This window comes from Narcine bancroftii, chromosome 7, assembly GCF_036971445.1.
Source record: "Narcine bancroftii isolate sNarBan1 chromosome 7, sNarBan1.hap1, whole genome shotgun sequence".
Lineage (NCBI taxonomy): Eukaryota > Metazoa > Chordata > Chondrichthyes > Torpediniformes > Narcinidae > Narcine > Narcine bancroftii.
Genome location: NC_091475.1, coordinates 3,335,898 through 3,350,730, shown reverse-complemented (window position 1 = coordinate 3,350,730; position 14,833 = coordinate 3,335,898). Strand labels below are relative to the sequence as shown.

The following is a 14,833-nucleotide window of genomic DNA, read 5'->3' as shown; positions in this document are numbered from 1 at the left end:
TAGATGTTAATTTAAAAGTAAAATTTGTAGTTTTGGGGACAACGAAGAAGATTGTCTAAGATTACAATGGGATCTGAAACAACTGAATCAGAGGGCTGAAAAATGGCAGATGGAGTTTAATTCACACAAGTGTGAGGCATTACATTTTGACAAGTCAAACCCAAGCAGAATTTGCACAGTAAATGGTAGAGCCTGGGGAGTAAAATTTAGGGGTTCAAATACAATGAACCCTGAGGAAAGGGTGATGAAAATGTAATTTGGTACACTTGCCTTCATCAGTCAGTACAGGAGTTTGGGGATTGTTATCTGATTTATATGCAGTTCTGGTCACCCTCCTATAGGAAGGATGTTGTTAAACTGGAAAGAGTACAAAAAAATTCCCAAGGATATTATTGGCCAAAGGGTAACCTTAATAAGGCATGCAAAATCATAAGGGGCATTGATAAGCTGAATCATCAGTCTTTTCCTTTCAGGTCAGGATAGAAAGATTTAAAAGGAACCTAAAGGGCACCACAAAAGGGGGTGCACATCTGGAACCAGCTGCCAGAAGTGATAGGTACAACTATATTTAAAAGACATTTTGGAAAGTACATGGCCAAGAAAGGGTGAGAGTAATATGGGCCAAAGGCAGGGAAATGGGGCTAGCTTAGGCACGCCAAAAGGCCTGCACAGTACTTGAGAAAAGGGGTGAGGGGAAACCAACACAGTCACGGGGAGAATGTGTAAACTACACACAGACACACCAGAGGTCAGGACTGAACCCAGTTCATGGAGCTGCTAGGCAACAACCCAACCTCTGTGCCACATGGAGCTTAGCCTAGGGAAATCTTTCCCCTCTGAATTAATTGTGACGACTGTTTTATTCCTGTTGCACACAAAGCCCCACATTTCTACAATTTACCTCCCCTTCCCTTCAAGCAAGATGGCCAAACTCACAAAACACAAATGGGGTTGCGCTTGTGGGTGGCATAAACTAAGGGGCTGGTCATTCAGTGCTCAGGATGTCTGTGCCCTGACCATCGATTCTCTGAGTGGGGTGACATGCAAATGCTGTTCACCTGTAATTCCACGTTATAATGCGGCAGTATGGAAGAGTTAAAAGACCAATGCAGCAGCCCTTCTCCACGGACTTGCCAAAATTACTGAATGCAAGACTTTATGAAGACCATGACCATGTTTTGGAAACATCTACATTGCAGGAGGCACAGACTATTTCCAAATTTGGTGGTGGTGGTGGTGGGGGGGGGGGGACACACACACAATTACCGAACTATACTACTTAGCCCTGTTCAGTTATGAGGAGATAAGGGTCCAGACAACTCCAAATACCCAATTTGTCGACTTCACTTCATTAAAATTGGTTTTCAGCATTAAATACATTTGTGGACAGCATTCCAATGCTGGAAATGCTTTAACAGACAATACCTGAACAAATTAATTCCTGAAAGGTCGAGTTTCATTTTTTAAGGTCACATTCCTTAATTGCTGACTCCCCAACCAATGTCAAACTGCTCCCAGAGACGTCCCGTAGCTTCAATTCAGATCACATCATCCAGAAATGTCTAAATTTCAATGAAACCTAGTTGGATTGAATGACTTTGGTGTGGTGGAAAGGTTCGGTTCTGAGAATCGAAAATGAGAGAAAAGTTCATTGAAATTGAAACCACTAAACGTTCACTCGAACCTGATGCCCTTGTCCCAGACAACAGGTCCTCGAAACGGATTGAGATTGAATGACATCATTCAAGGACCTAAATGTTAACGAAAATTGATCAAAAAAGCAAAACTTCTCGTGTAGTTTAGTTTGACACCATCTGCAACTGTGCATGTGCTTTGATGAAGGGCTCAAGCCCGAAACGTCAGACACTGTTGAGTCTCTCCAGCATTGGGTAAGTTGTCCTGATCACCAATATGGGAAATGTTTCAAGATGCTCTCTTTCTGCTTCTTAGGTGATGCAAGATCTGTCTCCCCCCCCCCCCCCCCCCCCGGTGAGGAACACACACTTGTCAAAGAAGGAAGTAATTTTGAAAGAGACTTCCCAGCCCAACTATTCATACGGAAAGAAAAGAAAGAAGGACGGAGCCAACTCGGGTCAGGTCAAGATGTGTTTAAAACGTGGTGGCGACTTGCTCGCCGCGCACCAGCTCCGCACCCTTCCCTCCCCAGGGACTGTGCAAGGTGTGGCCACCAGCCATGATCCGAGCCTCAAACTTACCAGGAACCAGCGCTAAAGCAACGATAACGAGCATTCTTCCGCCGACTCGTTGCGACCAAAGGAGTTCGATCTCAAAAGAGGTTCACCCCCCCTCCCTCCCTCCCAACCCCTCCCGAAGCGAGTGCTGCGCGGTCGGTGCGGTGACCTCGCCGCCTCCACGCCAGGTGCTTCTGCCCGGAAGGAGCGAGTGAGCGCGAACCGTCGGAGCCCGTCGATCCTCCGCCTTCGTTCGCTGTGATTGGGCTCGAGGAGGTTCCCCACGTCCTGCCGTGTTTACTGCTGCTGCCAGGTTAACGCTCAAGAAAATGGGCGCCTTTTACAAGAATTGGGATTCTACAATGAATTGGTGGTGGTTTCTTCCATGGTTCGGTCACATCCAAATTCCATTTTAACTTGAGGAATGAGGACATGTCATGTTGGGAGTTCAGGCTTCGGGCACCTTGCCCCAACGCTATTTATTTCCAAGGAGCTTCCTGTCGGCCCTGTTGAGGATGTTTGTAATGTTGTGCTCTCCAATTCAATCCTCCATCTCAGGACAAAATACCATCACCTGGGATAATGAAATGCTGGAAACCATCAGGTTTCAGGTCCAAAAAAACCCTTGTCAGCAATGGAAACGTTTAAAATAAACTTTAAATTTTCAGAATGGATAGGACAAAGGAAATATCTCTGATGGGGTGAGTCAAGGGATTTTATGGTGCTGAGTATAATGGTGGTCGAAGGAAAAGAACACAAGACAGGAAGGTAAAGCTGTAAAATACAGAGCTCTAGCGGCTGAGCAAGGCATCAGGCTCTGGCAGCCAACCTGGACTGACAATAACCGCACCAGCAGTGCGAGTAGAAGACAGCTTTAATCAACTAAGAGGTCTTGTCTCTGCAAGACAAACCTGGAAGGCAAGACTAGCTCTGGACTGCTTTATAGACAAGGTCACCGGGGTGACCCCTGGTGACCTAGTGGTGGAATTACATATCACCACATTCACCCCCCCCTTAAAAAACTTATCTCCCCCACCCCGTCCTCCTTCCCTTGTTTGTAAGTTCATGTCCAAAATTTTTGGTGGCTTCCGTTGCCTTCTGGACCTCCTCGGTCGTGGTATAAGGGTGGGGATTGCGGTGTGCCTTTCGGCCTTTCTTGGTGGAGGTGTGGGAGTGGGAAATACTGGTTGGTCGTGTGGGCTGGGGATCCTCTTGTATGGGATCAGGTCCTGCCATCAAGTCTAGGGTGGTGATATTTTGTGGGGCGGGCGAACCCAGGGTCCTGATTTCTGGGCTGGGTGGTCTAGTCCTCTGGGATGACTCGATGGACGACTGTTCTAGCGACTGCTGCTGCGCTCCTTGTTGATCTGCGTTGTTCACACATCTGGCGAGATCCCTGGTGGCCACCGAGTCTTCTCTTCCATCTGGGAATGTGACGAAGGCGTACTGAGGGTTCGGGTGGCTCGACTCCACTTGATTCACCAGCGGGTCCACTTTGTGGGGTCTGCAGTGCTTCTGGAGGAGAACAGGTCCCAGTGTCATCATCCATTTAGGCAGCTCTGTGCTCATCGTGGGTTTCCTTGTGAAAGAAAAGATACGTTCATGTGGGGTCGTGTTAGTGGCAGTACACAACAAAGAACGTATAGAGTGTAGGGCTTCTGGCAACACTTCTTGCCATCTAGTAACAGGCAGGTCTTTTGCTTTTAAAGTCAAGAAGACCGTTTTCCAGATAGTGGCATTTTCCCTTTCGACTTGTCCATTCCCCCTGGGATTGTAACTTGTAGTGCGGCTGGTAGCAATCCCTCTCTCGTGCAGGTACTGCTGTATGAATGCAGCACCCCTGTCTGTGTGTATGTAGTTCGGGTACCCAATTATGCTGAAGATGGGTTGGAGGAATTTTATAACATTTTTTTACATCAGAACACGGGATTGCGAAGGGGAAACGGGAATATTCATCTATTAAGTTTAGGAAATAGACATGTCTATTATTGGATGGGAGCAGGCCTTTAAAATCGAGGCTGAGGTGCTCAAAAGGTTTGGTAATTTTTATCAGGTTGGCTTTGTCGCCGGTAAAATTGCTGTTTGCTTCTACACAGATGGGGCAGCTCTTGTTCACTGGCCTCGCTTCCTCTACTGAAAATGGGAGGTTTTGGGTTTTAATGAAGTGAAACAGTCTAGCGACCCCCAGGTGGCCCACCTCATTGTGCAAGTTCTGCAACTGGGACATGTGGTTAAGGATGGCACAAGTGCCTCTGGACAATGCGTCTGGTGGCTCGTTGAGACTCCCGGGGCTGTAAAGAATGTTGTAGTTAAATGTAGACAATTCTATCTGCCAGCGCAGGATTTTGTCATTCTTAATTCTCCCCCAGTTCTGGTTATCGAACATAAAAGCCACAGCCACATGACCGTTGGTCCGTGACGAGGGTGAAGTGTTTGCGCGCCAGATAATGTCGCCAGTGCCTTATTGCTTCCATAATGGCTAGGGCCTCCTTCTCTACTGCTGAGTGTCTTACTTCTGACCCTTGTAGGGTTCGCGATAAAAAGGCCGTCTGCCTTGGTTTAGGTTGGCTGCCAGAGCCACATCGGATGCATCCGTTTCTACTTGAAACGGGATCGACTCATCTATGGACGACATGGTAGCTTTAGCGATATGGTCCCTAATGTCCCTGAATGCTCTGGTGGCTGCTGGGCACAGTGGGAAAACTGAGGCTTTTATAAGTAGGCGGGCCCTGTCAGCGTAGTTGGGGATCCATTGGGTGTAGTAAGCGAACAGCCCCAACACCTTTTTAGTGCTTTCAGCGTGTGTGGCACTGGGAGGTCTAGGAGAAGGCGCATATGGCCTGGGACTGGGCTGATTTCCCCGTTCTGCACTATGTAGCCTAGGATTGGCAACTTCCTGGCACTAAAGACGCATTTGTCCCTGTTATCTATTAGGTTCCTTTCCTCGGCTGCCTGGAAGTAGCGTTTTAAATTCGTGTCATGATCCTCCTGAGTGTGGCCACAGATTGTCACGTTGCCTAAGTAGGGGAACACCGCTTTCAGTTGGAACTCATCTACTATTCGGTCCATTTCTCTCTGAAACAGGGACACTCCATTGGTGACACCAAAGGGAAGTCGCAAAAGTTGATACAGCCTAACGTCTGCCTCAAATGCCACGTAAGTGCGATCGCTGTTTCTAATGGGCAGTTGGTGGTATGCTGCCTTCAGGTCTATGGTGGAGAACACCTTATACTGCACAATGTTGTTGACCATGTCTGCTATGCGTGGCAGGAGGTAGGCATCTAGTTGTGTAAATTTGTTGATTGTCTGACTGTAATCCACTACCATGTGCAGTTTTTCTCCTGACTTTACTATAGCCACCTGGGCTCTCCAGGGGCTGGTGCTCTGCTCTATGATGCCCTCCTGTAGTAGCCTGTGGACCTCTGTCCTAATGAAGGCTCTGTCCCTCGGGCTGTACCTCCTGCTCTTTGTGGCTATTGCTGTGCATTCTGGGGTCAGGAGTGTGAACAGCGGAGGGGGTTCTATGTTCAGGACAGACAGGCTGCAGTGTTGTTTCTTCGCAAGGTGTAGTGGGGGGTGAGGCCCGTTGTGCCCTATTGTAATACTTTCTAACTGGCACTGAAAATCTAACCCCAATAGTACCGGGGCACAGAGGTGAGGGAGTATTAGTAATTTGAACCCTTCGTATTTTGTGCCCTGGATTTCTAGAGTGACCCTGCAAAACTGTTTTACCTCAGCCACAAGGCTGCTGGCTGCTAACAGGATCTGGTGCTCACTCGGGCATGTGGGGAGGGTGAGGCGGTTGACTAACCCCTGGTCAATAAAACTTTCAGTGCTTCCACTATCTATTAAGCAATTTACCCTCACATTATTAATTTTGATGCCCACAGTGGCGTCAGATAAATTGTATGGACTTACCTGATTCATGCGTAGGGAAGCAAGTCTGGCATGTCCTTCGTGTCCTTCCATCCGATAGTACTCGGCATCATATTCATCTCCTGAAGACTGTGTCCTCTGCTTTGTAGCATTTGTCTAAGATCGCCGGCTGCACATGGCATTCTTCTTGTTTGTGGAGAAAGAAGAGCTTTCCTGCCTCTCATTACCATGAAAATGGGCCTTGGCTGTGGCCTTGGGGCATCTGCAGACTTTTGCATAATGCCCATGTTTTCCACAGTTTGAACAGACATTTTCTCTGGCAGGACAGAGGGCTCTGGGGTGCTTTCTTTGTCCACAGAAAAAGCACTTGGGACCCTCAAGGTGCTGCTGCTGTGAATTCCTGTGAAGCAGCAAACTTTTCTTTTCATGGCGCTAGAGAGTCCAGCAGTGTGACGTTTGTCCCAGCCCCAGGGTCCTGTGAGTACTCCTCCAATTCTTTCCTGGTACCAACTAGCTGGAGTGTTCACAGACATTTTCAATCACCACTGCAGTCAGAGGTTCCCATTTGCTTCAAAAGGGCATCGATCATACCTGTGCCCAAGAAGAGTAGGGGTGGAGCTGCCTCAAAGACTCTCACCCAGTAATTGCATCTACTGTAATTCAATTATTTGAGAGGTTCGTAATGGCCAGAATTAAGTTCCATCTAAGCAAAGACATGGACCCACTGCAATTGGCTTCTCACCACAATCGTTCCACAGCCGATGCAATCTCATTGCCTCTCCACTCATTCCTGGATCACCTGGACAACAGCAATACCTATATCAATTATAGCTCTGTGTTCAGCACCATCATCCCCTCAGTACTGGTTATCAAGATTCAAAACCTGGGCCTTTGTATCTTCCTCTACAGCTAGATCCTTGACTTTCTCATTATAAGATCACAGTCAATGCAGATTGGTAAGAACACCTCCTCTTCACTGGCAACCCACACAGGTGCACCTCAAGGATGTGTGCTTAGCTCACTGCTCTAGATCCATGACTGTGTGGCCAGACACAATTCCAATTAGATCTACAAATTTTCTAATGACACCATGGTTGTCGGCAGAATCACAGACGTCAATGAGGAAGTGTACAGGAGTAAGATAGATCATCTTGTTGAGTGGTGTCACACAACAACCTTGCACTTAATATTAGCAAAACTAAGGAATTGATTGTGGACTTCAGGAAGGGAAGACAGGAGAACACCAACCAGTCCTCACCAGCAGTGGCGAGAGTAAGAAGCTTCAAATTCCTGAGTGTCATCATCTCTGAAGACCTATCTTGGGGCCATCGTGATGATGTAATCATGAAGAAGGCTCACCAGTGGCTAAACTGTTAGGAGTTTGATTTGCTATATCACCAAGGACTCTTGCAAATTTCTACAGGTGTACCAGAGAGAGTATTCTGTCTGGCTGCATCACTGACTGGTATAGAGGTGCCAATGTACTGGACAGCAACAGGCTACAGAGGGTTGTAAATTCAGCCAGCGCCATCATGGGCATTAGTCTTCACTCCATTAAGGACATCTTTAAGAAGTGATGCCTCAAGAAAACAACTTCTATCATCAAGGACCTTCAACACCAAGGCAATGCACTTTTCTCACTGCTACCATCAGAAATGAGGTACAGGAGCCTGAAGACGAACACTCAACATTCTTCCCCTCCGTCATCAGATTCTTGATCAGACAATGAACCTATGGCCTGCTACCTCACTTTTTTCTCTTTTTTTGCATGTTATTTTTTTAAAATCTTGTGTATTTACAAAATTTTAATTTATAGTGATTGTGCATCCTTGTTCTGCACAATACTGCTGCCACAAAAACCTGATTCTGAATTCTGAATTTGGAAGTTAATTAAAAAAAACATATGGGATCCATAGCTTTATAAATGTAGACATTAAGGATAAAGGCAAGGAAGTCTTTATGCATTTTTAATATACTGGTTCTGTCACACCTGGAATATTGTGTTTCTTTCTGGGCTTTGGAGTGGATAAGATATTTGCTCTCATGCTTCCTGAGATGAAGGACTTGGCTAAGTGGATAAACTTGAGAAGCTGAAGTACTTGGAACAGAGCAGTTTGTAAGGAGATCAGATTGAGCACATTAAAGTCATGAAAGATACAGACAAGAGTAGATAGAGAGAAGCTGTTCCCAGTGGCAGAGAAGTTTGAAATTAGGTGGTGTAAAATGAAGGTAATAGGAAAACATCCAAAGGTAACATGAGGAAAATTTGTCATGGTCTGGAATACACTGCCCTGATTTTGGGTGGACAGAGCTTCAACAGTAGCATTGTAAGGGGAGCTGCATAAGTATCTTAAAGCAAGAATTTACAGGGCACAGGGCAGAGACAAGGGGAGTAGGAATATTGGCTTGATTTTACATGGAACCAGTTTGGAGTTGATAAAAGAGCCTCTTTCCAAGCTGTAACCATATTGTAGTCATGCGAGGGCTTAAATTCCCCACTGCAAAGATTAGGCCAAAGGAATACAGATCTTTTTTATTGCATGGGAAAAAAAGAATATTAAATTTAAAGGGTATTACCATTTCCACATGACAAATGAATACCGGACTCGAGATCAGCCATTCTCACTGGAGACATAAGGTTCCCCATGGGAGCTAAAGCATATTTAACCCTTTGGAGTTTGGACATTTTTAACTTTTCATAATATCTACTTAGGACTGGGTCCATGGGTAAACCTTTAGAGTGCAAACACCAGTATAAAGGCAGCTGGTGGTTGGATATAAAACCAGTCCCTGAAAATGTGGACACAGAGTACATTTACTTGTTGGTAGTCTCTGAAAACAGGAACACAGAGTCCAAATGGTTAAGGCGGGGCCATGTCTGAAATCCTAAATATTTTTTATGTAGTCGGTAGGAGAGAAATACAGAAGAAACCAACCAAATTTGACTGCTTCACAGGGAAGGAGGCCCAAAGCCAAAAAAAGGTCGAGATTGGCTGCTCTCGATTATTGGTATGCAGTCATTTGAAAAGTTACTCTTTTACTTGCCACTTTATAAGGTCAATGGACAAATAATATTTTTTTAAGAAAGATTAATTCGTACAGCTCAATTTAGGACATTGGAATTAATGAAAAGGTAATCTGCACAATTGAGATGATGTTCTGCTGCTGTAGGTTGGCAAAGAACTTCACACACAAGTGTGATCAAATTTTGCAAGCACAAACATGTCTTAAAAGAATCCTGATTAGCTGGTAGGTTAAAAATAGTACTATCAGAACAGCACAAGAGTTAACTTGAAGTATTTTTTATTGCAAATTTTCAGTATACGTTAATCATTAGTGCAAATAATGCATTGCCATTAAAACTTTTACAGAAAGTGAAATGTTGGTGCAATACCCTGGAGTTTCACTTTCAAATTCTCTGCCTTTCCTCCCTTAAGATTTGCCTTAACAACCACTGCATCGGTTATGCTTTCTACCATCTTCTCAGTGTGCAGTGTTTATTATATCAGATTTCTTGAAAAATTTTTGGAATTTGATTCTACGTTAAAGGCCAATGAAGTCCAACAGAAACAAAGTCTTTGGGGTTTCCTCAGCAGTCAGGCCAAATCTGTGGCAAGAGAAATGGGCTTAACATTTCAGGTCAATCGCTTTCATTGATAAATATATTGTTGTTGCTAAATGTCAACAGTAACTTAACACAGTGTGCACTTATCAATGAAGATTGATCACTTTGGAGCTGAGACCATTTGATCTGTGTATGGAGTTAATCAACCACATTTTTAAAGAGACCCATATGTTTGAGCCTGTTATTTTAGAGCAATGTTTCTCAACCTTTTTCTTTCCATTCACATACCACTTTGAGTAATCCCTATGCCATCAGTGCTTTGTGATTGATAAGGGATGGCTTAAGGTGGGATGTGAATGGGAAGGGAAGGTTGAGAATCTCTGCTCTAGACCCAATTGTTAGTAAAATATTTTGCTTGAGAAAAATTGTCATTGGTCCATTTCCTTTGGAGTTATGAAACTGTGCACATAACGAGTCAATGAGGTATGATTAAAACAGTCGTTTTAAAGTTTTTCTTTCCACCCACATACCACCTTAAGCAATCTCTTACTAATCACAGAGCACCTAGGACAGTGGTTCCCAACTTTTAACTTTCAAATCACATACCACTTTAAGTATTCCCTATGCCATAAGTGTTCTATGATTAGTAAGGGATTGCTTAAGGTGGTATGTGGGTGGAAAGAACAAGTTTGAAAACCACTGTTTTAATCATTCCAAATTGATTTGTTATGTGCACAGTTTCATAACTCTAAAGGAAATGGACCAATGACAATTTTTCTCAAGCAAAATATTTTACTAACAATTGGGTGTAGAGCAGTGATTCTCAACCTTCCCTTCCTACTAACATACCACCTTAAGCAATCCCTTACTAATCACAGAACATTTAAGGCATAGGGGGAATACTTAAAGTGGTACGTGAGTAGAAAGAAAAAGGTTGAGAGGCACTGTTTTAAAGTTTCTGGATCAGCAGTTGTACTCATTCTTCAATAATTTGCAAGCTAAGTCCATTTGAGTGTTCAAAATGGGAGGAGGTTTCACAATAATTGTTGAAGGAGAAATCACCATGTTTGGCTCCAGCCCCTTTCCATTTCATGGGCCTAATGAGGGCTGTACAGAAGATGTATCTGGTTTGAGCACAAGTGGGGAAACTCAGTGTACTCTTTTTCTGGTTTGAGATTAGTTTCTATCGGAAACACAAGATCCACCATTGATTTTCTTGACTTCCTTTCTTCCAACTCCTTGCATCCTCACCACTTCAAGAGAACTCAGGGCTCTGAAATATAATTTCAGACAGTTTTTAACTTGATCGTACCAAAGCACCAAAACCAAGGCTTTGCTTGAGTGTGGGTGAATTCAGAGTGATTCCTGAAAATGTGATTGATGAAGCATTTTACCTCACAGCTGTTAAATTCTTTATCTTATTTCATAAAAAGTCAGTGGTTTATAGATTCACTGGAATATGTGCTTCCGTTGGCATTGAAATACTGCTAAAATTTCAAAATGTACTGATGAGTTTTCCATTGAATGTTCAGCTGTAGGTTCATGTGATCTATTGCCTACATTCTGGTTCCCACAGTTTCATCCAGCATAGCCTCAGACACATTCAAATCTGTCTGGGAAAAATGGTTAAAAATAAGTTCAATTATCTAAAAAAAAGTTTAACAATTAAAAATATTAGCAGGCATGTAAAAACCCTCCCTCAGATCAAATAAAGCTCCATTTACTCCATTCACAATTTAGTAAACCTCCTGATATCGGATACCTATGGGGATTGGTAGATGCTGGATAAATGTATTTTCGGTTGCTTGAGATCTGTTCTTACAAAGCCTAACACCTGCATTAAGAATAAACATTGTAAAAGACAAAAATACTATACTCTACTTGCACTGAACCAACTTCACTTGCATGAATATATAAACCTTAAAGATTCTACTTTATTTTCAGTCACATTCTTTGAAAACATTTAACTGTCACTGCATCTGCAGGTTCCTCCCCCTCCACGGATCTGCATAAAAGACAAACAATACCATGATAGATAATTAACCCCCCCTCCCCCAATTTTACAGATAAAGTCTCTGACTGGAGTGACTCTTACTACTCAGAGATAAGGAGTCATTTTAAGAGAGTTACCCCAATGGTGAGCGGCATCAACCAGCTCTTTATCCTGGTTTGATGCCATTGCTGTTTCACACAACTTTATTCAAACAGTTTCTATGAGCAAAGCCCGACCAAGGCCCTCCACTGGCTGAATATTTGCTCCCATCTTTGCCAAAGGTGTTACTTAAGAGAACATTTACTTTTACAATTTTAAACTTGCATATTTTTAACCTATTTATTTTAATTTTTAAAAATTATTTTCCTCAATTTTAATTTTTTGCTGGTTGCCTGAGGCTGCCATTTCCTTGAATTGTGGATGCCAGGGATTTTACTGTATTTGTTTCCTCCCAATATGAGTGGTTGAGAGCTGGAAAACGCATGGAGGTCTGTGCTGACCTGTTGGGCGAGGGGCGGCAGTAACTTGCTCCTGTGTCCTGCACTGCAGCATCAATTTGGGAGTTATTGTTGGTTGGCCTGTCACAGGCCTTAGTGGGACCCATCTGCCCCTTGATCTTAAAAACACAAAGCTGGAGAAACTGAGCAGGTCAAACACCATACTTTATACAGGAAAGATAAAGGTACACTACCAATGTTTCGGGCCTAAGCCCTTCACCAAGGTATGAGCAAAATGTAGACAGGTGAATGAATAAAATGGTGGGAGGAGACCTTGGTGAGGCCAGACAAAATATTATTTTCTGGACCCCTGCTCCCACTTTATTCAGGTTCTTGCCTAAACCTTCCTCATACCTTGATGAAGGGCTCAATCCCAAAATATCAGTTATGTACCTTTATATTTGCTGTATAAAGGACACTGTTTGACCTGCTGAGTTTCTCCAGCATTGTGCCTTTATTTCAATCACTGCGTCTGCTAACTTTAGTGTTTTACTCGTCTCTGCTCCAAAATTTGTAATACCTTAAATTGTTGTGAACCTTTTCAATATTCTTATTTTACAGGTTATAATCATATATTATATATAAATATGTATTTAAAAGAGATTGTGGAGGTTCAGTGTAGATCACTTCACAAAATAACAAAACACATCTCACTTAAAATGCAAGAGCTTTGGTGAAACCAGACTTTCAGGCACCAGTGATTTTTGCAAAGAAAATGGCACTGCTTTGGAAAGAATTTCTAAAGCAGGTGCAAATGAAAAAGTCTGGGCTCAAGTGCTGATAAAGATCTTTCAAGGATTAGGTTTGTAGCCTTGGGAGGAGGTTTGGTTTTTACAAGCAGAGAGAGAGAGAGAGAGAGCAGTCAGTTCTGCAGTAGCTTTTGAGGGTGCAACATGGCAAGCTGGCAGCTTGTTGAAAACCCTTTTTTGAAGACGGTGTGAGTTCTGAGTTCAGCCTGTTCAAAACCCTTGTGGTCCTTATAAGAGGAAATGGCTAGCTAGAGTGTTTCTCCTGAAATAAGGGAAACAAGAGGAACTCTGTGGTGGCCTGGAAGAAGAGGTTATCCTTTTGAAAATCTATGATGGGGCAAGTTTCTTCGACAAGACACTGAAGTGACTGATTGGAGGAAATCAATTTGTGTGTGTCCAATGAGCAACAAATATCTCTTTGAAGCCCACAAGAACCTTCCTGAGTGGTAACCATTTATCTTTCAGACTAGAGCCTGGTAAAAATTCATAAATATTAAATTCTGTGCACAGTATAAGAATTGCCCAATACCATTGAACTTGGAGAAGTGAGAAGTGAATGATTAGACTATGAAACAAAGAACTTTCCTAAACATATACACATTACATACATGTGCGCTTAGAATTAGAAGGGGATTAAGTTAGGTTAAATTAATAATAATAAGTTAAAGTTTGATGTTTTATGTTTAAAGAAAATTAAAAGCAACTTCTGTTTAAGTAACCATTTGTCTGGGTGAATTTCTGTTGCTGCTGGGTTTTGAGGTCCTCTGGGCTCATAATACTTGCTTCTGAAATAGTTTCTCTGTTATAACAACTTCTACTTGTGATTTTTGATTTTGTGTATGAATGCCCACACCAGAACTCTGAAAGTTAGAGACCTCTATCCTTTCAGGCAGTAATGCCAATAAAAACTGCTGACGCATGTTGCTGTAATGATCAGCTCAAAATGCATCTCATTTGTATAATTATGTATTACCAGTTAACCTTTAAGTTCTGAGTAATTTTTAATGCTTTGAAAATACTCCTTTATCTGTTACTATTTGTTTTCCTGTTCATTCTCAGTTTGTAAGTGTTGTTTGTCTAAATGGCTTGGTTTGATGCAGTAGAATAAATATTTTAGGTACAATTAACAATGAGCCATTAGTTTTCTTCGTGAAAGGACTCCAGCATCTCCTAGTGGTCAGATTATTATTTTTTTAATTTTTAATTTTTCACACTATAAACCACATTGATCAAGATACATACATTTTCCTTTTCAAATATATACAGTGTCGTTTTCTCCCCCCTCCCTCCTCCCCTCCCACCCTCCCTACCTCCCCTCCCATTCATTTAAAGTTTAGAATCTAAGATACATTAAACCCGTCAAACAATGTTGTCACTCAATAAAAATAAACAAGAAATTCCACTGAGTCAATTCTTTTCATTCTCTTCTCCTTCTGTCATTTTAGGTGGTAGATGTTCCCAGTAGGTTTTCTCTATTATGTTTCATGTATGGCTCCCATATTTGTTCAAATATTGTAATATTATTTCTTAAATTATATGTTATTTTTTCTAATGGAATACATTTATTTATTTCTATATACCATTGTTGTATTCTCAAGTTATCTTCTAATTTCCAGGCTGACATAATACATTTTTTTAGGGCTATCCTAACAAATCTTTTTTGTGCACCATCCAAATCAAGTCCAAATTTTTTGTTTTCTATGTTACTTAGGAGGAAGATCTCTGGGTTTTTTGGTATATTGCTTTTTGTGATTTTATTTAATATCTGGTTTAGATCTTCCCAAAATTTTTTCGCTTTCTCACATGTCCAGATTGCATGAATTGTTGTTCCCATTTCCTTTTTACAGCGAAAACATCTGTCAGATACTGTTGGGTCCCATTTATTTAACTTTTGAGGTGTAATATATAGCCTGTGTATCCAGTTATATTGTATCATACGTAATCTCGTAGTTATTGTATTT

The 14,833-nt window shown here is 42.4% G+C and overlaps 2 protein-coding genes across 3 annotated transcripts in view; one reads left to right on the top strand and one right to left on the bottom strand.

Moving 5' to 3' along the window:
- LOC138738402 (cell surface A33 antigen-like) overlaps positions 1–2,325 on the bottom strand; it is a 35,674-nt gene extending 33,349 nt beyond the window's left edge. Inside the window, exon 1 of the mRNA XM_069888514.1 lies at positions 2,217–2,325. Coding sequence (XP_069744615.1) covers positions 2,217–2,250 — 34 coding nt within the window. The 5' untranslated portion in view covers positions 2,251–2,325. The remainder of the gene's footprint in view (positions 1–2,216) is intronic.
- The window catches only part of dusp27 (dual specificity phosphatase 27), a 68,676-nt gene continuing 55,897 nt past the window's right edge, over positions 2,055–14,833 (top strand). The window contains exons 1-2 of one of the 2 annotated variants that reach the window (XM_069888511.1): positions 2,055–2,893; positions 5,127–5,348. The gene's annotated coding sequence lies outside the window, so the exon portion shown is untranslated. The remainder of the gene's footprint in view (positions 2,894–5,126; positions 5,349–14,833) is intronic. The other variant, XM_069888512.1, reaches the window with a different exon arrangement.